Here is a 24,021-nt window from a genome sequence, read left to right on the forward strand (position 1 = left end):
CCTGCTCCGCCCTGGTGGACACTGGGTCCACAGTAACCCTGGTGAGGCCAGATATTGTGCCAGGTTGGACTCAGTGTGAGCCTACAACTGTGCAGCTCCGCACAGTCACAGGTGAGCTGGCACCCATGAAAGGGAAGGGAATAATGACTCTGACAGTAGGGGGCAGGACTGTGCGTCATCCTGTGTGGGTGGCGGCTGTGCAGGACCCTTGTATCCTGGGGTTGGACTTTCTTAGGAGCACAGGCTGCCAGTTAGACCTAAATAGGGGCACACTGAGCTTCCAGGGAGGGACGGAAGTCACCATGGCCCCCCCTAATGTCACATTCACTCAACCCAACAAACCCTTTACTCCAACAGTTAAAGCAGCAGAGACTCATGGCTGCGCCCCCCCCCACAGCTGTGTGTGACTTTTCCCCAGTCCCCCTGTCACCTACGGCGGTGTGTTACATTCCCCCCAGCTACCTCCATGACACAGCCCTCTGTGAGCCCGGGCCGCACCCCCAGCCCAGCTACCCCAGATGGGAGAGGAGAGGACACTGTCTGCAGTGAGGGAGATATGGGGGAGGAACTGTGTTGGTCTTGACCCTGAGCAGCAGGAACGTTGTGGCAGTTGCTGTTTGAATTCAGAGACAGCTTTGCGTTGAGTGAGGAAGAGGTGGGTCAGACTCTTCTGGTGCAGCATGAGATCGACACAGGTGATGCTCGACCCATCAAGATGCGTCCCCGCCGGATCCCGCTGGCACGCCAGGAGGCGGCAGACAAGGCTGTGTTGGAGATGCAGCGGGCAGACTTCATTGAGCCCTCAGACAGCCCCTGGGCGGCGCCAGTCGTCATGGTTCCAAGAAGGGGGCAAGCTGAGGTTCTGTGCGGACTACAGGCGGCTGAATGAGGTAACCAGGAAGGACTCATACCCCATACCACGTATCGATGAGTCGCTGGACCTGGTTAGGGGTCCTCCTGGTTCTCCTCACTAGACCTCCGCAGCGGCTACTGGCAGGTGCCCCTCTCCCCAGAGGCCAGAGCCAAAACTCGTTCTCCACTAACAGAGGACACTGGCAGTTCAAGGTCCTGTGCTTTGGCCTGTGCAACGCTCCAGCTACTTTTGAGCGTTTGATGGACAGGGTGCTGGATGGCATCCCCCGACAGCAGTGTCTGGTATACCTCGATGACATCCTGGCCCATGGCAGCTCCTTCCAGTCAGCCCTGGGGGCGCTACGGCGTGTGCTGGAGAGGGTGGCTGCCGCAGGTCTGAAGCTCCACCCCGAGAAGTGCCACTTCATGAGGAGAGAGGTGTCCTTCTTGGGCCACCGAGTGGGGAAGGAGGGGATCAGCACCATGGAGGACAAGGTAGGGGCTGTCAGAGACTGGCCCACCCCCACCGACCAGCGTCAGCTGAAGAGCTTCCTGGGCCTGGCCTCGTACTACAGGAGGTTTGTACGGGGCTTCTCAAGCGTTGCTGCTCCACTGAACCGCCTGCTGCCGAAGGACAAGGCTTTCACTTGGACAGTGGAGTGTGAGGAGGCGTTCAACACCCTCAAACGTGCACTGATCGAGGCCCCGTGCTCGCCCCCTGACCTCACCTTGCCCTTTATCCTGGACACAGACGTGAGCAATGTGGGCATGGGTGGGGTGCTGGCCCAGGTGGGGCCAGAGGGGGAGAGAGTGGTGGACACTTCAGCAAAACATTTGACAAACATGAGCGCCGCTACTGTGTCACCCGGCGGGAGCTCTTGGCTGTTGTGGCTTCCGTCAAACACTTCAAGTACTACCTGGGTGGTCTGCCCTTTACTGTAAGGACTGACCACTCTGCTCTCCAGTGGCTCATGTCTTTCAGAGAGCCAGAGGGGCAGGTGGCACGCTGGTTGGAGGAGCTTCAGCCGTATGACTTCACGGTGGTGCACAGGGCAGGGGCACGCCACTCCAACGCCGACGCCATGTCCCGTCGGCCCTGTACTGCAGACGGCTGCCGCCACTGTGAACGGAGAGAGGGACGGGAGAGAGAGCTGCGGGCAGAGGAGGGTGTCTGTGCCACAGTGTGTCGGGCGAGCGGGCCTGTCTGCTGTGAGCTGCAGACTGTCGACGTGGCTGAATGGCGGCAGCAGCAGGGACGGGACACAGACCTACAGCCAGTGCTACAGTGGGTAGAGGCGCAGGTGAGGCCACCATGGGAAGAGGTGACAGCGCTCTCACTCGCGACCAAAGGGTTGTGGTCGAAGTTTGAGAGACTGCGGCTGGCTGATGGCGTGCTACAGCGGGCATGGAAGGAGTCAGCTACGGGAGAGGAGAGGTGGCAGGTGGTGGTCCCAAAAGCATTGCGGGAGGCTGTGCTCCAGAGTACTCATGGGGGGTGGGGACTGGACACTTTGGGGTCACAAAAACACTGCGCCGTCTCCGTCAGGGCTTCTACTGGGGGCAGCACAAGAGGGATGTGGAGGACTTTTGTCGCCGCTGTGACAACTGCACAGCGAGAAAGGGCCCCCAGGCCGCTCTCATGCTCAGCTCCAACAGTTCCCAGTGGGGGCTCCCATGGAGAGGGTGGGAGTGGATGTAGTTGGGCCGTTCCCCACCACAGACAGTGAAACCGCTGGGTGCTCACGGCCATGGACTATTTCACAAAATGGCCAGAGGCCTATGCTCTGCCTGACCAGGAGGCAGAGACCATCGTCGACGCCCTGACAGCGGGGATGTTCAGCAGGTTTGGAGCTGCAGAGTCCATCCACAGCGACCAAGGCAGAAACTTTGAGTCCCGTGTGTTCGCCACCATGTGTGAGATTGCACAAGACCCGTTTTACTCCTCTCCATCCTCAAAGTGATGGCCTTGTGGAGCGCTTCAACAAAACGCTTGGACAGCAGCTGGCCATCGTCTCTTCCAAACACCAGCGTGACTGGGACAAGCACCTGCCTATGGTCCTCATGGCATGCCGCTCCGCTGTCCAAGACTCCACCTCCTGCACGCCTGCCCTCCTCATGCTGGGAGAGAGATCCGCACCCCTGCGGAGATGGCGTTTGGTCTGCCCCTGGATAGCCCTCATGTTCCTCCGGGGCCGGAGTATGCCCGGAGACTCCAGGACCGCCTGGAGACAGCCCACACCTTCGCCAGAGAGCAGCTGGTGAATGCAGGTGTGAGGCAGAAAAGGAACTATGACGTGCACACCCGGGGAAGGCACTTTGTGGCTGGGGAGCTGGTCTGGGTCTACAGCCCCTAAGGAAAAAGGCAGATGCCCCAAGTTGGACAGTCACTGGGTGGGACCCTGCAGTGTCCTGGAGAGGGTAGGGGAGGTTGTGTACCGAGGTGCAGCTTCCTCCCAGGGGGAGAAAGGTGGCACTGCACCGGGACAGGTTAGCCCCATACAGAGGGGCCTCTTCTCCCCAAACCCCAGGAACCCCCACAATTCCCCTCTCTGGCAATGACATTCTCCAGGCACCCACCCTCAGGTGCCGCAGACAAGGCTCCAGACAGCCCACTCCCCTGTCTCCCCCTGTGTCACCGCGTGGTTCCCCAGAACCACGGACTGTATTTCGTTCCCGCTTCCTTGTCCCCCATATCCCTGCCTTCATCCCCTGGTTCCCAGAGGGGCACTCTGCGACCATCACGGCCACGCAGGCAAAGGAGACCTCCGGGTCGCTTCAGAGACTTTGTTTGTTCCCTCGGGGACGAGGGACTTTGTGGTGGGGGCTTTCGATGTTACAGACAGCTGTGTGTTATGTGCTAGGCTAGGAGGTGGTTGTGTTGTACTGACCAGTACCCGGTGTTCGCGGGTCCTTTGTCAATCAACCTGCTATCTGCCAATCACGGGAATGCCTGGAATGTTCTGATGCCGGGCATCCTGGTGGTTGGCGGATTGGCGTGGAGGGGGTTGGGCATTGGAAGTTAGACCAGGTTCAGCCTTTGTTCTCTCTCTCTTACATCTGGGCTTCACAAGAGAAGGTCACGGTTGGATTGTGGGTTATCTGTCATCTATTTGGCGTGTGCTACGGCCCAAACAGTAGCCTGTGTAAAGTTGGTTCAATAAACCGTCAATTCGCAAACTCAAGCCTCTGTCTGGACAATTGTTCATTTATGATCTAGTCAGGTCATTACAATAAGTTAAACTGCACTAAATCTACCCTTAAGGAAAAAACAAAGTTGACTTCAGGAGTAGTTTACTTCGTGATAAATTACCATAATTCGACATTCATATGGTCCCCCTGCCTGTGTGGGATCGATTCCGGGCACTCCTGTATCGCCTCTTTTATTCATGTTGATCACACTGTCACAATATACAATGTGACAGTGTCTGATGGTCCAGGTGTAGGTTACAATGCATCCTCAGAGGGGAATGGTGAAGAAGGTGGCAGGATGCAGGCCAGGAGTTGCTCCAAAATTGAGACTCCCTGACCAAAGGTGCAATGATTGAAGTGGGCCAATTTGCCAAAAATGTGTATGGAATTTACAGGCAGATTACCAATGATATCCTCGAGTACAATTTTGATATTGATTTGCAAAAGGATAAAGATCTTATTAAAAATATCATCCTCAACTTACGATTAGTCGAAAAGAAAACAAGGCCAAATTTGAAAGGCATGTTAAGTAAAGAAAAACATGAATTGTTACAAGAAACTTTAACAATTGTGCCTCCCAAAAAAAGGAAATATGCAATAATTTCAGGTGACATGGAGGTCACTCGGGCATCAGCTGTGTCAAAAGATCAAAGACTTAAAGAAGTAACAAAAAGAAGACGACTAGATTTAATGAGGAAAAGAGAAAGTTTCACAGCGAGGAAGATGAAGACAGACCAATTTGAAAGAGCCAGACAAGTTTCTCAGTGTGTTAAGACAGAGAGCGTCTTTACTGAGACTTATTCAACACAGTTTTCTGATGAGACTGAAATACTTGGCCATGAGAATGGATCTGCTGACCGCTGCATAAAGGAAGAGAATGATCTGGACTTCATATCTCTTCAGGATGTTAAGATGGAGACCATCAACACAGAGACCGATGTAATAGAGTGTTATGCTGAAGCAGTGCACAGACGTGTTATGAACCAATCCTTAATGGTCTCCACAGTGACACAAACAGCTGCTCTACCTGGGAAATCTGAAAGAAATGTCAGGTGTAAAAAGTCAGGTCAAGGAAAATTAGTGTCTAACAGGATACAAAAAGCAAATAACATAAAGGAAGTGAAATATCAGACGATGGCCAACGACATCTGCTCAGTAAATGACTCAAAAATAACTGAATTAAGGCAGACCTCCGCTGGAGGGAAGGTTGAGGACCCATACCCAAACTGCAAGAAAATAGGTGTAGATTTCCATGTTGGATCTGGAGCACAACAGAAACTTGACATAGGTCTACTGTCTAATGGGGTAATGACTGAGGTTTCACATTTTGCAGAAGAGATGAATCGATCTCACGCACATGTCATCTGTGATATTTTAGATTACAACTTTGATCTTGGTTTGCAAAATGATCAACGGCATGAATTTGCAATTCGGACTATGGTGAAAGTAAAGTACTTGATGGGGAAGTCCAGACTGCAAAGACATGACTTGATAACAAAAGTTTTCAAACTTCCTGATCCAAGGGCAATTCCTGTATCAAAAACACATGTAAGACCCAGCCTTTTAAATGACATTGTGTCATTTCATCTGAGATTGAATAAAGATGTAGAAATACAGCAATTGGTTATAAAGAATGAGGAGGAGGAATGTGTCTATAATGTCCTTTGAAGAAGATGGGCTGGTTGAGTATGAAAAGGCCCAACAGGACAACACTGTCTCTCTAATGAACTTTGACCTTGATGCTAGCCAGGTATCTCCTCATCGTGTCAAAGAGACCATGTCTAATGAAATATATGTTGAAACAGCAACACTTGCCCTCAAGAATCTGGACCTCGTATCAACTCAGCATGATAAGATCTCTATCGACACAGATGTATCCCTATCTGATGAAGAAGCAGTACACAGACCTACAAGGGACCAATATTTTATGACATCTGCAACAGAAGATAAAACAACGATCCTCTACCCCCTTTGTAAGAAAATAGGTTTAGACCTTGACGTGAAATCAAAAGGTGAGGGAAAATAAAAACTTGACTTTCGTTTATTGACTAGAGGTGTAATGCTTGAATTTGCAAAGTTTGTGGCCGATGTGTGTGGAACCTACAGGCATATTGTCTCTGCTGTTCTCGAGTACAATTTTGATCTTGATTTCTCAAAAAATGTAGATCTCCTTGAAAATATAATTTATAACTTAAGATCAGTCAAGAAGAAAATGAAAAGTCGAAGTTGGAGACTGAAAGGCAAAAAAGTTGAATTGCTAAAAGAAAAGTTCTCAATGGCGCCTCAATGGAAACGTTCTGGGATTTCAAATGTAACAAAAGAAAGGCCACTGAATTACAGGAGGAAAAATAAATAGAAGCTTTAATAGCAAAGAAGATGCAGGAAGACAGGAAATTTGGACATTTTCACTTTTGTTGCCAGCGGTTTAGACATTAATGGCTGTGTGTTGAGTTATTTTGAGGGGACAGCAAATTTACACTGTTATACAAGCTGTACACATACATTGTAGCAACGTGTAATTTCTTCAGTGTTGTCACATGAAAATATATACTCAAATATTTAGAAAAATGTGAGGGGTGTACTCACTTTTGTGATATACTGTATATATAAAAGTGAAATTAATAAATCATAAAGAGTAATGTCAGAGTCCGGCAGTAATGGGTGCGCACAGGGGGTACAGGAGGTGGCTGAGCACACACCCCTGTGGGGCCCCCGTGTTGAGGATCAGCGCGGCAGAGAGTTTGTTGCCTACCTTCATCTTCTTTATATTAGTATGATACCTCACAGTTTATCTTAGTCATGCTGTTCCATTAATACAGAGGCTTAGTCTGAATAGTCTTTGTGGATTCCCTTGGCCTCCCTTTCACTTGCCTGGTCCTGACTTTGAAACCTGAAGACTGAAAACAAGCAAAAGAACAAAGCCATTTAAAAGGTTATTGTTTTATTTTATTATAGATTTTTACTGGACTGGGACAGGCTGTTTTATCTTTTCATATTTTTGTTTCGAGGGATCAATAAGTTATCAAGTTTTCATCAAGTCTATATTCATCCATTTTTGACCTAAGGGGGTACACTAAGGAGGTACACTGCTTTTAGGTTGTGCCAATGGCATTCGTGTTCCTTGGACACAGGCAACAGGATGAGTTTCACTGGATCAAAATGTATGAAGGTACTGCAGTGTGTTCATGACCCATCTGTGTGCTGTTAGTTATTGTAGCTAATAATGTTAATCAAGTTCATGTCAATTTATACAGTAATCTTTCTTTTATTTATTCATGTCCTATTTAGACTGAAGTTCCAATAACATAAACTTGTAATTAATGTAGGCTAATTGTAATTGCTTGTTCTGATAACGTCATACACGTGTTTTCACAGGTGATGCTAATGTATGTTTCCAGCAGCAGTGCCCCTAAAGCTGCAGGATCTTATCGTTCCTTCTTCATGTTGGACTGAACTGTTTCAACTCTTCATAAGTGAAAACCTCAAAGCCCTAAAGGAGTGTTGTCAATCGTTTTAGTCACAGGTTAGTCAAATAATTGATTAAATACTTATTGTTTTGCTCTTTTCATCCCTGCTTATATTACTGTTGTTCTCATCTAGTGGGGGAGAAGGAGGCCATCTACAGTATGACAGGAGCAGAGGTGTGTTCACCCAGAGAAGGACACCATCTACAGTATGACAGGAGCAGAGGTGTGTTCACCCAGAGGAGACCATCTACAGTATGACAGGAGCAGAGGTGTTCACCCAGAGGAGACCATCTACAGTATGACAGGAGCAGAGGTGTTCACCCAGAGGAGACCATCTACAGTATGACAGGAGCAGAGGTGTGTTCACCCAGAGAAGGAGACCATCTACAGTATGACAGGAGCAGAGGTGTGTTCACCCAGAGAAGGAGACCATCTACAGTATGACAGGAGCAGAGGTGTGTTCACCCAGAGGAGACCATCTACAGTATGACAGGAGCAGAGGTGTGTTCACCTAGAGAAGGAGACCATCTACAGTATGACAGGAGCAGAGGTGTGTTCACCCAGAGAAGGAGACCATCTACAGTATGACAGGAGCAGAGGTGTGTTCACCCAGAGAAGGAGGCCATCTACAGTATGACAGGAGCAGAGGTGTGTTCTTATTTCATGAACAGATTTCCTGCTTGCCATACTAGAGGGAGATACTGGTTGTCTTTCAATTCCACACCATGGGATGATTGACCTGGATCTTAACCAGAACAAACTTCACCAGACACAGTATAAGTGAGGTCACAGGAAACAGACTGATTTGTGAAGAGGGACTACATCACCCAGAAAGCATTGCAGCAGCGTGTCCCTGGAGGCCCACAGCTTTGTTGGATGTAATGCATTGTTCTCGACCTCTGAGTGTTTGGAAATACGACTTGTAAACTCGGTGCATCAAGTTGCATGCATTCACGTACCTTGAACCAAGGTCAACCTAAGTACCGAGGTCAACCATAAACAAACAGTACAGCTATCATGCTGGCATGAAACGGCAGTTGAAAATAGCTTTTCCAGATCAGTCTGTTATAATCAACATGTTTGAATGCTAAAATGATATGGGACTACGTTTTTCTATTGCAACACTTGAATCAAGTTCATTATTTTGGTTATGACCTGGACAACTTTTGAGCTCTTGTTTTTTTGCTTTTAAAAATAGTTCTTAGTACTAACTTTTGTTTGTTTATATTAAACTACTAGTCTTTGTTGTTTCCACTAAGACTGTAATGTCATTGTAATTGGCAACAGTGGTGATTTTAACTCACGTCTCTAAAGATAAACCACTCCAGTTCTTAGTCCATGAAAAGAGGTCGATTTAATAGTTAAATGGTAACTTGATATAGCTCCTTGTGGTTCGACATTCATATGGTCCCCCTGCCTGTGTGGGATCGAATCCCGGTCCCTGTATCTCCCCTTTATTCATATGTCACAATAAACAATAAAACATTTCTTTAAAAAAACAAATCTGATTAGATAAAATCAAATTAAATAACTCATAGTCAATTTCTCAAATGATCTGTATTTTTAGAGTTCGCTGTCATATTTATTTTCCCCTGCGTTGTCGGATAGCTCATATTATTAATTGTATAGATGTTTTTAGTTAACTAATTCTCTGTGACTAAATGGGACTGTTGATGGGTCAGCTAGTTAAGGTACAATAGGCTGCAGTAATGCTGTATGATAGAAGCCAGGCTGCATGTTAAAACCCCTAAGAAGATACAAATGGTTGAATCAGGATCCAAGTGCCGTTCGTCCCCAAATTGCACGCGAGAGGAAAGCGGGGAGACATCACCACCCTACGACATGTAGGGCTGTTGGCACATTCATAATAAGTCAGAAACTAGGAACCGCCGGCTCAGAGTTCAAATTAACGTACGTTATTTACGTAGAGCTTCCTGTTGGTTGATTCTGATACTTTCCAAGTGGAAAAGTTGGGTAGCATCTTTCTACAATAACTTTCCTAGTTCCAACAGCACTTGAACGCCCCACAGGCAGACAGAAAGCCTGGGCATGTACCTTTTTTTATTTAAAAAATCTTTGACGTTCAAGAGAGAGCAAAGAAATGCATCCATTTATTGAATAATAGCAGTAACAATAGATCTATAAATTACTTCAGAGATAAGTCGTAAAAATCCCTCAGACAAAATAACAGCTTTGTAACGTCAGACATATGTACAGCGACAAACAGATTTGACCCTTGACCTCCAGAAGGACAGCCATCCTGGAGAGCTACTGGGTGTGCACTGTGCAGGCTTCCATTCCATCCCTACTTGATTCGACCAAATCTGAAGCTATCAGCTAGTCATGCAAGGCCCTGATGAGCAGTTGAGTAGTTGAATTAGGTGTTAGAGCAGGGCTAAAACAAAAGCCTGCACACTCAGTAGCTCTCCAGAAGAAGGGTTGGACACCCCTGTGCTAGATAATACCCAGTAACAGTACACTACCCAATAGAAGGATCAGATAAATACACACGTATCTGGACAAACATTCAGAACACGAATGGATCATAATGGTAGTTAATAGGCAGAAGGTGAGGCTCATTTAAAGTCATGTTTTGACTCAAAAATAAATCTCAGTAAACCAGTGTCAGCTACATAACATCTGAGAGTTGACATATCAGGAACCAACATCGGTAGTGTAGCAAGACTGCAAATGTCCAGTAGACAGCATAGTGACATTTCAGAAAAAGTGTAGAGTAACCGTACATTAAAAATAATAATATGCCTGTGTTGTAACTACTACCCAACAACTAAAATCAAGAATGTAAATCTATTTTTTGATCGTTGCTGTATTAGAAGTCATGACTTGGTTTACTGCAATCTTTAGGGTTATTGTACTGAACTTTACTTTAGGCACATATCCACAATCAATAACTAACTATTCATTAATACATTTAGATCATGGAATTAGTCAAATCATTCATTCATTTGTCCTGTCAGCTCATTCCTCCATCCACTCACTCATTCTCACATGGCTGTACCTATATTCTATTCTTGCACTAAATACATTCAATCTTCCAGAAATGTCTATGAGCATGCCACAGTACCCACATTGACTGGTCTATATCTCATTCATAGAGAAAAAAATAATTAAGTGTCAATTTAAAACTAACTAGTCCTTTGTCTGATTTGTAAGAAAAGATCCCACCTGTCCTGACGTCATAATACCAAAGCCACCAACTCCAAAATGTAGTGGTGACAGCACAGAAGTGGTTCTATGTTCATTAAAGTAACGGTCCCGTGTTAATATTTCTATGAAATATGACCTATAATTATGCACAATATGACAAATAGTTCCTTCCAATTAAAATAAATAAATAATTAAGTACGATAAAATAAAATAAAAACAGCTATTCTGTGTTGGAATGGTGTATACCGGTTATTAAAAATATTACTGCGAGTAGACCACTGATTGGCCAGCTCATCCTCCTCTGAGGAAATAGCAAGCATTTTTTAAACTGTTTGAGGTGTTTTTTTCTCTCCAATTTATGGTTTTGACAAAAATGTGAGTATAGGATGAGTCAACACCATTATTTGGGTAGGAGTTAACAGAACAGGAACTTTTAAAAGTGTGATTTTCACTGGACAGTTACTTTAAAGTACAGTAGGAAGGATACAGGGGGTGGTGCACTAACATCTGCGTATACAGTATTTCCCATTTAGTTAAACCGTCACACAATATCTTCATTATTGTATCTACAAAAACACAGCAGTTGCCTTATCATACTTCAGCAAGTCCAACCCTACTGAGGGATTGAAGAACAGTAAAATATGAAATCACAAAAAAAATCTAAGAAATAAAACCATTCATCCCTTCAATATATTATGATCAGAGCAAAAATAAACCTCAACAACAATGTAAACTTCACAAAATAAAATGTAATTCCTTCAGTAGACATTTCAGTGTTTTTACCTCAGCTGCCCACGTCGGTAACGTTTTTGTACCCAAAACCTTGTAATACAAGGATCTCCAACTTCAGTCTTGGACAGCCACTGGGTACGCAGGCATTGTTCCAGCCTAGCACCAACACACCGGATTGAACAAAAATCAAGGTCGAGACTGAAGACTGTGATCAGTTGAGTATTTGAAACGTGTGTGTTAGTGTTAGGACAGAATAATGCACTAACAGTGACTCTCCACAACTAGAGTTGGAGATCTCTGCCTTAACGGTACAGTATGTCCTGAGAAGAGGACCTGAGTGTCTGGATAGGGCAGGACAGTGAGGAAGAAGAGAACATAACGAGGTAAAGACTAGGCTATGGGACAGAGCGCAATTGATATACTGAATAAAAATACAACTTCATTTGAGATTGTGTTTTCATAATGATAAGCGCCATGCTGGTACCAAACTATTTCATTCTAGTGAGGATTAAAATGACAACGTAAAGTATTCTAGGGAGAGCATTCCTTATTTGCTAGGAGCATAGTGTAATAGCATTACAACCTACAGGAGACGAGAAATACAGATTACGCATTCGCTTTCTTAACGTATCACATTCCACTTAGAAAGAAAATTTACATTATTGTCATGGAATGTTTGGTACCAACATGGAGGACACTTTGCCAAACTCTGGTGCCCAAACCCAAACCAACCCTAGCCCCCTACCAGCTAGACACCACAATCCCTAGCCCCCTACCAGCTAGACACCCCAATCCCAAACCAACCCTAGCCCCCTACCAGCTAGACACCCCAATCCCTAGTCCCCTACCAGCTAGACACCCCAATCCCAAACCAACCCTAGCCCCCTACCAGCTAGACACCACAATCCCAAACCAAACCCCCATACCAGCAAGACACCACAATCCCATACCAACCCCCCAGACACTTGGATAAGTCCAATCAACATGGTAATAGCTCCATTTATACCCTCTGATTAGCTAGCAGAGTTTCCACCACATTGGATACACGGGGCTAGTGGTTGAATTGGGATTATGCATCAATGGCTGTGGTTAGAGAATGTCCATGATACAGCAGTAAATTGTAATGTTCCTGTATACCAGTCTAGTTTCTGTCCTGTCAGCCATTTCTGTTGCCTCTGCAGAGACACTGAGGCCATGGGACAAAACGGGGCTTGGAGTGAGTGAGAGGTGCCTAGAAAGGTTAGGAGGAACCTGGCCCTGTGGCTTTAGGATCACTAGCGTCCTTGGAAGGCCCCCTGGGCGGCTGAGGAGGCGGCGCTGGCCGCAGCGCTCTGAAAGGTCTGGTTGGTGAGGACCCCCGAAGAGAACTCCTGCTGGGCCTTGGTGAAGTTGGCCCCCGTCCGACGATAGTTGGAGTGGACCTGACAAGGGGGAGAAGGCAGGGGTCAGGCACGATAGACAGGGGATTATTGAAGGGAATGGAGTTGCCTTCTGAATCTTTTCAGGCTGTATTGGCCTTGGTGGGTGGGTGTTTTATCCATAATGACCTCAACACTTTGCAATAAAGTTTGAATCAATTCTGAAGGATTGAGATAGCCCAAAATGTACCATTTTGAGTAGGATGATGGCGAGGACAGCGTTCACAGTGAAGCAACCGGCCACAACCATCATGACCACAGCTACAGCCATGTTGCTTCTTATCATGGTGATGGACGAAATCCATCCACTGGAAAACAAGACAAATAACACATCCTCATTTACACCTTCAGAAAATAAATCAATAGCAACATAACATCAATGAGGCATACAAAACCCTTTGTCAACAGAATTCTTTTTAGCAAACAGTCACAAACCCACACGATGACCAACAGACAGGCAAAGTTTATTAGGATGACACGGGACAGTGAAGCCTACTCCACAAAAGAAGCAAGACCAAAGGTTTGAGGAGCCAGAAGGGCTTTTCCCACTACTAAGCCGAACCAAACTACTGAGCTGGTCTGGTTACTGGAATCATGTTGAAAATGACAATGTGAAAATAAAATATCTGCACCAACACAAACCAACAACACGACAGTGTGAAATAAGGTAAGAGAGATGAGCCGAGTGTCACACACTTACAAAGCAGCCCCCAGGACAAAGAGCACAGCAACAGATTAGCCAGCAGGAGATCTGTCAAAGAGATGCAAGAGAGAAGATGCAGGACCAGATGCACACACACACATACACACAAAGATGTGAAGGGAGACCTACACCCACCCAAACACAGTACATATTACACACCCAAAGACACAGTACATATTACACACACACCTGTACTTGTGTGCGCAAATACATACACAAACATACCGCACTCACACACTTCCGCAAAGAAGATTCCCTGAGGTGCTATCTAGTGTATCATGTTGTTTCACTGACCTGTTCCCCCACTTGGGGATCCCCACACACTGGATGATGTAGACAGACACTTGGAAGAAGAAAACAAAGAAGAAGAAGAAGAAGCTGAAGGAACTGTCCGACCTGAAGAACAAACCAGGACAAAGGGTTAACAATCACCCGCACATATATGGACTTCACAATAAAACTAATTAGGTCATGTGGAATTAAGACATTCTACAGTGTTAAGTAGGTTCCAGTCTGTTTTGACTTTAGCAACTTCGTCGTCACAAGGGACTTTACTTATATAAACACTTTTATTCAAAAGAAAAGTAGAACTATATTTGAGCAAAGAACTTGCCTGAAGGCTTTGTACACTGGCCTGTACCAACAGATGAAAGAGACGGGGGTGAAGAGGACGAACCAGAGGATGGACAGACCAAAGTCCACCCCCGCGTTTGGATCGGCCGTGAAGTAGGCCAGGCAGGCCAGAAGGTTCAGGAAGAGTGTGATACTGTGAACTGGAGAGACAAAACAAATGAATGTGAGACTAGAAGAAACTGGTGCAGTGTTGGAGAGGAGCTTGGGGACTAATATCTTATGACTAGTACTTTGGGATTGTTGACTGTTGTCACTGACAAGCATGTAATATGATTAATTACTCAATTAAAGTGCAATATGCAGAAATCACTCCACCAATCCCTGGATGCTAAAATTGGAATAGTTCGCCTAATTTCAGTTTATGTGACAAAACAAGTATAGTGTAGAGAATCATTGTACCAGTTTTATACCTTTTCCATAACCAAAAATATTGTATTTTCAGCTGTTTGAAGCTGGTGTGGAAAACCGAAAGTAAGAGGAAAACCTAGAAATAGCACACATAGAACAGATCTACTGCTTCTTAGACTTTCTTGAATGTGAATGAGAAATCTATAACTCGTATTTCTATGTGAATTTGGTGGGTTGCCCAAAAAAAGTTACATAGTGCAGCTTTAAGATGCAAGGTGTACGTACACATCCAAAGGTAGTACATCCTCTTGCATATCTTCTGGTACTCTTCAGGGATGTCTTCGTTGAAGTCCTGGTAGAAACAAGGCTTTATGGGGGAAAACTTGGGAAGTGGCGGCCAGTTGTTTTCTTTTGCTGTCAAATAAAGAGTTTACTGCCATGAAGAGTTACACGAGTACATAATCTGATGAAACAATACAAGTACAACGTAACTTAGAAAGATAAAACACTACAGTAGGGAGTCAATTTAAAAGGCAGTGATGGATTCTGTTAAAATGTAACATGTTTCAAGTTAAACTGCAGTTTGTTAGTATCCTGTTTAGTGAATGATTACTGTGAGTATTAATGGAGTTCAGGCCATGAAACTGTGTGTATGCTAATTTAGAAAGGTTGACCTAATTAGATAAAAGGACATTGCCTAGGATCAGAGAGCATGGTCAGGCCCAGGATGAAGATGGACGGTGTGTGATTTTGACATCAAGGTAAACAAGAGAGGATCATGGACATTCCACAGGAGAAAGAGGGAAACTCATTGGGGTCATAAAATGTATAGCTGGGGAGGTGACACCTACAAGGGAAGAGCATAAGATGTGTTGTGAGCTTTCTAAATGTATGCACTCAGCTGATGGGATCCTTGGTATTAAACACTTGAAACTTCTCTTGAGCTTTTGGTCTCAATTCCTTATTGCAAAAAGGTTGCAATAGCATTTTTCTTTTTAACAGAAGTTGAATCAACTTTTGTATTTATAATTAGATCAAGACAGATTTCAATTGAACATAATCAAGTGACAATCTATAGCTTACTAATGTGGCCTCCAGGCCTGTTCTGGAGCTCCTGCTCTTTCCGATCCAGTTCAGCAGCTTTCTTCTCCAGCTCCTCCTGTTGCCTGAGCAGGTTAGCCTGGGCAGCAGCCGCAGTAGCCTGGTGGACAATGGGAAAGAGCTGTGTTACAAACCACCTTGAACCAAGATGGAGTGTTCGGGCACAAAATGGTTGCAATGCATCAAGTTGGTGGGTACAATGCATTTAATAAGAAGTTCCTTCTCTGCCCAATTATCTCTTCCCATTTGCAGAAAAAATTCATACCAACTCGTGCAATTTGTTTATTACACGGTTGCATTTTCACATGCATTCTATTAAACAAACTAAACCTCCCATAACCCTAGGTCAATTGTTTTTTCATCTTTATATTGTGAGGTAACTTGGAAATGGGACATGTGAAGTCTCAAACAACAATTGGAAGAATGTGTACCTAAACTACACTGTCATTACACAGTACTGGCTTATGTAAATATTACTTTGTCCACTTAAGGTAAAGTAGGACCAAAACCAGGGCCCTTGCAAAAAACCTTGAAGTCAGGATGCTTTTCCAGTTCTCTCTGACCTTTGTTTTAATGTGCCTATTCAGATCAATGCACAGATGGGTTGGTTCTTTAGCAACAAAACCGAGGCACAATTATGGGGCGAAACAGAAGGTGTTGGTTTAGATTGTTTGTGACAACATGTCAACTATATTTAATCTCCAATGTTTATTGAAAGTATAAATATATTTACACGAGTACTTCTCTCAAATACATCGTTATAGTTGTTGGTTAGCTAGCTAGCAAATTTTTGCCATATTAGCATCGACATGAAATGTCAAAACAAGACATAGTATTAAGAACAATATGAAACAAGCCTTAATGATTTGCCTTCATGTGGCCTCGCTTAGCCACTTAGTCATCTCAAATTCACTGAACTCCTGAGTTGTTTGAGAGTGTGTTGTACTCAGCTTTGAGCAATAGCTAGAGTCAAAAGGAAGTCCTTGTTTTGTCTAAAATTGTCAGTGTACCACACTGCCAACCTCCCTCCTTCTCATTCAGGTCTCTGTTACTCACTTGTGGGGTGGGCTCCACAGCAGAAGCCTGTAGGACAGCTGGTTGGGAGGAGGCAGCAGAGATAGGGATGGTGGTCCCAGTGTGGGTGCCCTGAAACAAACACACACACACACACAGTCAAAATCACAAATAAAAAGAAATATGCATGTAGATATACAAAACCACATGTACATATACTCTTGTCTGAAATTAAATGAAGCCTCATTCACACATCAGAAGACGCTCCCAAATCAACATATTTCCTCGATGTTTGTCAGATGCATTTGCTTCTTTTCAGGAAGATGATTACGTCACTGTGCCCACATTATATGCATTGGAAGTAAATGTAATTGCTAAAATATACTTAGTATAAATTATTTAACATTCCTTATATTTTTATTTTATTTAACCTTTATTTTACTAGGGAAGTCAGTTAAGAACAAATTCTTATTTTCAATGAGGGCCTAGGAACAGTGGGTTAACTTCCTGTTCAGAGGCAGAACGACAGATTTTGTACCTTGTCAGCTCAGGGATTTGAACTTGCAACCTTTCGGTTACTAGTCCAATGCTCTAACCACTCGGCTACCCTGCCGCCCCATTAAGCAAACCAGGTAGCACAGTTTTCTTGTATATTTTTTAATTCACGGATAGCCACCAGCACACTCCAACACTGACAATTTACAAACAAAGCATTTGTGTTTAGTGAGTCTGCCAGATCAGAGGCCGTAGGGATAACCACAGATGTTCTCTTGATAAGTGTGTTAATTGGACCATTTTCCCATCCTGCTAAGCATTCAAAATATAACGAGTACTTTTGGGTGTCAGGAAAAATGTAGGGAGTAAAAAGTATATTTATTTTTTTAAGGAATGTGATGGAGTAAAAGTTGTCCAAAATATAAATATACAAATACCCCCCAAAACGACTTATGTAGTACTTTACAGTATTTTAACACCACTTCTCCTGGCTCATCTTACCATAGCACTGGCTGAGAATGGGTTGAATTCCTCAACGGTTTCAATCCCACCGCTGGTGATTCGTGTGACTGAGGCATCCTGTATTAGAGACAACAATATATTTTCTTAGAGTAAAAACACGAAATAACAACTTCCCTCTGGTTATTTGACTGATAGTTGGTTCTTTCAGGTATAAAATCCCACGCAAACCTATAGGGGATAGTTCATTAGGCTAGAATTACAATGTGTGAAAACAGAGAATAGCAGGGGGCTATATTCGTTGGCAGCAAGACAGGTGCACTTGCTACGGGTGCATAACTATCATTATTGGTAGGAAATGAGTCCTGACCTTCTTACATGCGTAGGCCAATAAATGGCATATACTCGTCTATTAAAACAACTTGCTCCCAGTAGTCGTTTTAATTGAGCGGATGACAGGACAGGTTGTTGATAGCTAGCCATCTATGGGCCTATACAAGTCAAATGGGGCCTAGCTACCTGCTTAGGTAAAGGCTAATAGAACACCTTATACGTGTCCTTATTGGTCTACCAAATATATTGACTGAAATGACTGGCACACAACATTGTCAATCATGCTACGTTCTCATCTGAACAAGGAAGTAGACCCAGGCCCAACCCAGCAACCAACCAAACTGGTTTCTGTTGCAGTATATCTTTTACAGCGTTCAGAAGGGAACATAAGGACAACGCAAGTCAGAGCTTACAGTTAGGTCTAAATAAATTGCTCACCTGGAAAGGATTGACATCCACTGCATCTACAAATGGGTTCTCGTCAAATCCCGACATGTTGAGAAAATGTTATCTTCTTTTGGAGGTAAACAAAACGCCAGCTTGTGCCTCTCCTCTGGCTGCTTGTCCCCAGTCTGTTGATGGTGCTGTTAGACAGTGCGCAGGCGTAGCAGGATACGCACACTGCGTCAGCTGATCTGGGGCAGTCTCGAGCGTTCATTTAAAATCAATTATCTTTATTTTTAGAAAATAGGGTACAATTGGTTTCAAATGTGACATTCTCGTGACTTCCTAAATCCTACTCCCATGTCTCAGAGCTGTACAGTGAAGATTCCATTTCATTGATATTTTATTTAACCTTTATTTTATCAGGGAGTCATTTACCAAAGCATGTCTTGAAACCAGTTCAGAAAAGTATTTGTAGGCTATGGTAGGCTTGTAACCATAAATACATTTTTTAAAAGTATTAGTTTAAACGAAACATGCCTTAATTATATTGCACTGCATATATTATCTGGACTGTAATCTGACATGAAGCTTGATGGTTCTATTTAAGTAATGTCAAATGGTTTGATATTGAAGCGAACCTGTGTCGAACCCTACGCATCATGCCGACAGGGTTAAACCATTTGGTGGTACATGTAATGTTGTTCATATTAGTGAGGATCGCTACACTGCCCCCTCTAAACGGGATGGCACGTCCCGTACTTCGACTACACGTACGGCCATACGCTCCGATGACCTCACGGCTACCATCCCATTTTTAGACACCGATGTAGAGAACGGAGGGACAGGGAAGTAGAAGGCAAACAACCTATGCATCACGCCAATAAGGGCAACCCACTTCAAATCAAATCAAATGTATTTATATAGCCCTTTGTACATCAGCTGATATCTCAAAGTGCTATACAGAAACCCAGCCTAAAACCCCAAACAGCAAGTAATGCAGGTGTTGAAGCACGTTGGCTAGGAAAAACTCCCTAGAAAGGCCAAAACCCAGGAAGAAACCTAGAGAGGAACCAGGCTATGAGGGGTGGCCCGTCCTCTTATGGCTGTGCCGGGTGGAGATTAGAACAGAACATGGCCAAGATGTTCAAATGTTCATAAATGACCAGCATGGTCAAATAATAGGTCTGGGACAGGTAGCACGTCCGGTGAACAGGTCAGGATTCCATAGCCGCAGGCAGAACAGTTGAATTCCCACATGGTGTAACGTGGCTTATCTACCGAAGAGTAAGGATTTAAAACTAAATCACAGTTTAACAAACACCCACTCTATACATGGATGTAATAAGAGTTGTTACACAGCTCTGTAAATTCATTAATTATCTTTATCATAGGCATTTTAAAGTCTAAACAAATCCCTTTGGTAAATTTGTATCTTGACAAATCAGCCTGGCAGTTGTCCTGTTCAGTGCAATCCAGTGGTCAGCTCAGGGTTGAACCATCAGTCACTCTTCGGACCAGTGGAGAGATGGAGAATACCAAGTACTATGCAGAGATCGGAGGACCACAGACAGGATACTTTCCCAGTATCTTCTTCCAGAGAGTTCAGACCAGAGCACAGAATTGTGGACCACGCTGACTGATAAAGATAAAAAGGAACTAACCTACCTTGCAGATGAATCAAGGTGTTTGATATTAGAGTTTGAGATCATTTTAATGCAACGCAAAAGTAAGTATGTATATATGTATGGGAAAATATACTGCAGATGTGTGTCTCGCTACACATGGAATATGAAAGTAGACACAGACAGTATATGTTTAGTGTACATGTCTATTTGTCTGTCACACTGACCAGTTTTAATTTTTTAAAATTTATTTTACCTTTATTTTACTAGGCAAGTCGGTTAAGAACCAATTCTTATTTTCAATGACAGCCTAGGAACAGTGGGTTAACTGCCTGTTCAGGGGCAGAACGACAGATTTGTACCTTGTCAGCTCGGGGATTCGAACTTGCAACCTTTCGGTTACTAGTCCAACGCTCCAACCACTAGGCTACCCTGCTGCCCCAGTGGGCCCCCATAGTTTTCAACAGCCAACAGACGTATTATTCTGTATCATAATTGATGTACAAGTCTATGGATTTGGGTAGAGGGACTGTGTTATCTACTTACATGGCTGGAATGGACAGTGTGCAAGTGTCAAAGCTATTTGGAGCTTTGCCTTAAAGTGTATAGTAGGACATGTACTGTTATGGTTAGATCTTTGTCAGGAAGTGTATATTCTATGTCATGTACTGCTATGGTTAGATCTTTGTCAGGAAGTGTATATACTATGTCATGTACTGCTATGGTTAGTGCTTTGTCAGGAAGTGTATATTCTATGTCATGTACTGCTATGGTTAGTGCTTTGTCAGGAAGTGTATATTCTATGTCATGTACTGCTATGGTTAGTGCTTTGTCAGGAAGTGTATATTCTATGTCATGTACTGCTATGGTTAGTGCTTTGTCAGGAAGTGTATATATGAGGACATGTACCATTATGGTTAGATCTTTGTCAGGAAGTGTATATACGAGGACATGTACTGTTATGGTTAGAGCTTTGTCAGGAAGTGTATATACTATGTCATGTACTGTTATGGTTAGAGCTTTGTCAGGAAGTGTATATACTAGGACATGTACCGTTATGGTTAGAGCTTTGTCAGGAAGTGTATATACTAGGACATGTACTGTTATGGTTAGATCTTTGTCATGAAGTGTATATACTATGTCATGTACTGTTATGGTTAGAGAAAGAAGAACAAATAAGACAACATTAAGCGTCTGTGAAGCACTCATATCGCATCTGGTGGAGATATTCCATTCCAACTGATTGATCAATACAGTAAATATTGTAAAGTATTATCAATATTAATAATAATTACAGGACTACCCATAAGAAAATGTCTAAGTCACTTTGGAAAAAAGCATCTGCTAAATGGCATATATTATATTTATTAATAACTATACTTTATTCTACTGCTCTGTGATCATGTACACTGCACTAGTGTAATCAACCTTAATTAATAATATGTTTTTGTGTATGCGATGTGTGAGCTGTGCCAAGGTCTTCCTCTTGTATGACAAATGCACATCTGATTTTGAACCTCTGAATTAAAGCTCATGCCAGTACCATGCAGTATCCGAAAAATATTGTTTGGTACAACTACAGTACCATTACCAATGTCTGGACACGCCTACTCATCCAGGGTTGTTCTTTCATTTGTAGTGAAGACATCAAAACTATGAAATAACACGTTATTGAAATTTTCTGGATTGACCGACCTTCATGTCTTAAAGTAATGATAGCCCATCATTTCTCTTTGCTTATTTGAACTGTTCTTGTCATAATGAGCTGTTCCTTGTCACAACACAACTGATTGGCTTAAGAAGGAAAGAAATTCCACAAATGAACTTTTAACAAGGCACACCTGTTAATTGAAATGCACACCTGTTAATTGAAATGCATTCCAGGTTGAGAGAATACCAAGAGTGTGCAAAGCTGTCATCAAGGCAAAGGGTGGCTACTTTGAAGAATCTAAAATATATTTTGATTTGTTTAACACTTTTTTGGTGACTACATGATTCTGTGTCATTTCATAGTTTATGTCTTCACTATTGTTCTGCAATGTAGAAAATAGTAAAAATAAAGAAAAACCCTTGAATGAGTAGGTGTGTCCAAACTTTTGACTGGTACTGTATAACTAACAACTTTTTCTTACACTGTAGGTATGAGGCCTTTTGACACTTTCCCCCTCAAACACTAGAACTGTGAGGTGTTTGAATATCGTTTTTTTTTTTTTTTTTTTTTTTTTTTTTTTTAAATATTTGAGTCTCTGATAGCTAATAGTGATTTAGTGTTACAAAAAGCATGTTTTAAACTGAAAGGGGACTTTTGACTGTTGCCTGAAAAACAGCTGACTGTCCAACATGACAGTGCCACAAAACTATCCCAATAAAAATGTTAAACTAACACATCCAGAAAAAAACAAGAAATGTTACGAATAATGACAGAAGACAAGAAAGTGTATGTCCTTGTTTGGTTGCTATTGAGTCCAACACTGATATCTCAGGAAGACAAGGATTTGGGGGTAACATGTATCCAGAGCAAGGAGAATGGTATTTGTCCAATACATATTGTACTGTACATTCTAATTGTTGTATGGCTGTTAAGCTGTGAATGCAGTGATTCTATACACATCCGACATTCTTTACAGAGCTGGGATCCCCTTGGCTAGAATACACACCAGCTAACTTGGTCCCTTTCATGGCCGTAGTTCCCTCAGGAGAGGAACGAAGCAGCACAAACATAAAAACACATGAAGTGGTCTTCTCACACACACACACACACACACACACATTAACACTCAAACACGCACACGTACACAGCCTTTGTCCAATACCATACATCTCTGCCCAAGATACTCAAGAAAAAGATAAATATTTGACTTCAACTACCCAGCAGTTACTGGTGTTCCGGCTTTGTACAGTATTTATACCTTTATAATATAGTTATATAGATTTATACTTTCCATGAAATTAAAAATTTATTAAATAGGCTTAAGGGAAAAATACATTTGTAATAATAGAGGAACCACTGCTTACATTGATTGTTTTTAACTGTAAACTTTAAAGCAGCCAATGATTGAGATCTCAAGTTCATGGACACGGCGGCACAGTCAATGGCTCGGTAGGTTTTTAGTTATTTTTTTCTTCCCATCTTCTAGCCTCGTTCCACCTCCTAGTTTGCATTGGGACGTCAGCTCGGGAGATATCCCGGATGCTGAGTAGTCCTCTCCCAGTGTCCCAGCATTCCCTTTTCTCTGCCTTCCTGCTCCACACGTCTCCTCTCCCCTGGGCTGAGGGAGGCCCAGACCTGCAGAGGGACCATGGGGAGTGCGGTTGGCAGTTAAGGCCACAGGAGATCAACCTTCTACTGGTTCCTCCTCTCCCACTCCCAGCCTGTCCCTCTCCTGTCTCTTTGAGGTGGACACACAGTGTGTACATGGCACTTGGGGGGACAGTTCTGCATCGTTGCGGATGTGGACTGAGAAAGGGTGAGCTGGAGTGTTTGAGGAAGGGGGTCAAATCGCATGCTCTTAGGGAGAGTGGGCTGTGACGAAGGAGGTGTTCCCACTGTCCTTCATACCATGAACTCATTGCTGCCATACAAAACCCGCTGCTGGGGTAAGTCAGGCGGATCCCTGCTGCGGCCCCCACTGTCATGGGAGTGCCTCAAGGGTGAGTTCTTGGATCCTTTCAGTTTCTGTTTGCCCTTTTCCGGGTTGAAGGTGCCTCGGCTGGTGAACTGTGACCTCTCTTCGAACGCCCCCTCCTGTTTGGCCGGGGGGGGACAGTCCAAGCTGTCGCGGTGGGGAGGCTGGGGCAGGTACAAGCCCTGGGCAGAGCCAGAAGAGGGCGACTTTGAGCGGTAGCGAAAGTGGCGAGCTGTGGCCACAGAGGAGGAAGAGGACGGGTGGAAGTGGGAGGAGGAAGAGAGGGAGGAGATGGTAGAACAGGAGTCCACTGAGTCCTGGGAGTCTGGTTGCCTGCGTAGGTTGCGGTGTCGGTGGCTCTTCCCCTCTGACCTCTTGGTTCGGGCGACGGGGGCCAGCGTGGGTTCTCTCTCTGAGGGACCTAAAAAGGTCAGCGGTCAGACCATGATGCAGGATACTATAGTAGCAGCAGTA

The 24,021-nt window shown here is 44.0% G+C and overlaps 2 protein-coding genes and 1 long non-coding RNA gene across 3 annotated transcripts in view; 1 reads left to right on the plus strand and 2 right to left on the minus strand.

The window, feature by feature from the left end:
* Positions 1-9,011, plus strand: part of LOC135565399 (uncharacterized) — a 29,070-nt gene extending 20,059 nt beyond the window's left edge. Inside the window, exons 2-3 of the long non-coding RNA XR_010461613.1 lie at positions 7,417-7,564; positions 7,642-9,011. This is a non-coding gene — a long non-coding RNA (uncharacterized LOC135565399). The remainder of the gene's footprint in view (positions 1-7,416; positions 7,565-7,641) is intronic.
* A 579-nt stretch (positions 9,012-9,590) lies between these two features.
* scamp2l (secretory carrier membrane protein 2, like) lies at positions 9,591-18,549 on the minus strand. The gene is made up of 9 exons (XM_029643732.2): positions 18,351-18,549; positions 17,622-17,699; positions 16,668-16,757; positions 15,594-15,711; positions 14,796-14,924; positions 14,143-14,302; positions 13,824-13,925; positions 13,017-13,134; positions 9,591-12,829 (listed from the first exon to the last, which is right to left on the minus strand). The coding sequence occupies exons 1-9, from the start codon at positions 18,405-18,407 to the stop codon at positions 12,683-12,685; spliced, it is 999 nt and encodes a 332-aa protein (XP_029499592.2). The 5' UTR covers positions 18,408-18,549; the 3' UTR covers positions 9,591-12,682.
* Positions 18,550-22,357: 3,808 nt separating this feature from the next.
* myo9aa (myosin IXAa) overlaps positions 22,358-24,021 on the minus strand; it is a 223,211-nt gene continuing 221,547 nt past the window's right edge. The window contains 1 exon segment of the mRNA XM_065012316.1: positions 22,358-23,959. Coding sequence (XP_064868388.1) covers positions 23,475-23,959 — 485 coding nt within the window. The 3' untranslated portion in view covers positions 22,358-23,474.

The sequence above is a fragment of the Oncorhynchus nerka genome, linkage group LG27 (assembly GCF_034236695.1).
Source record: "Oncorhynchus nerka isolate Pitt River linkage group LG27, Oner_Uvic_2.0, whole genome shotgun sequence".
In the NCBI taxonomy this organism is placed as follows: Eukaryota; Metazoa; Chordata; class Actinopteri; order Salmoniformes; family Salmonidae; genus Oncorhynchus; species Oncorhynchus nerka.

Excerpts from the sequence above, each read along its gene's own strand:
- scamp2l (XM_029643732.2), bottom strand. The coding sequence starts at position 18,407 with ATGTCGGGATTTGACGAGAACCCATTTGTAGATGCAGTGGATGTCAAT. Across the intron at positions 14,303-14,795 it reads GATGTACTACCTTTGGATGT|TTCACAGTATCACACTCTTC; the intron begins GTACGTACACCT and ends TTGTCTCTCCAG. Across the intron at positions 13,926-14,142 it reads CCAGTGTACAAAGCCTTCAG|GTCGGACAGTTCCTTCAGCT; the intron begins GCAAGTTCTTTG and ends TTTGTTCTTCAG.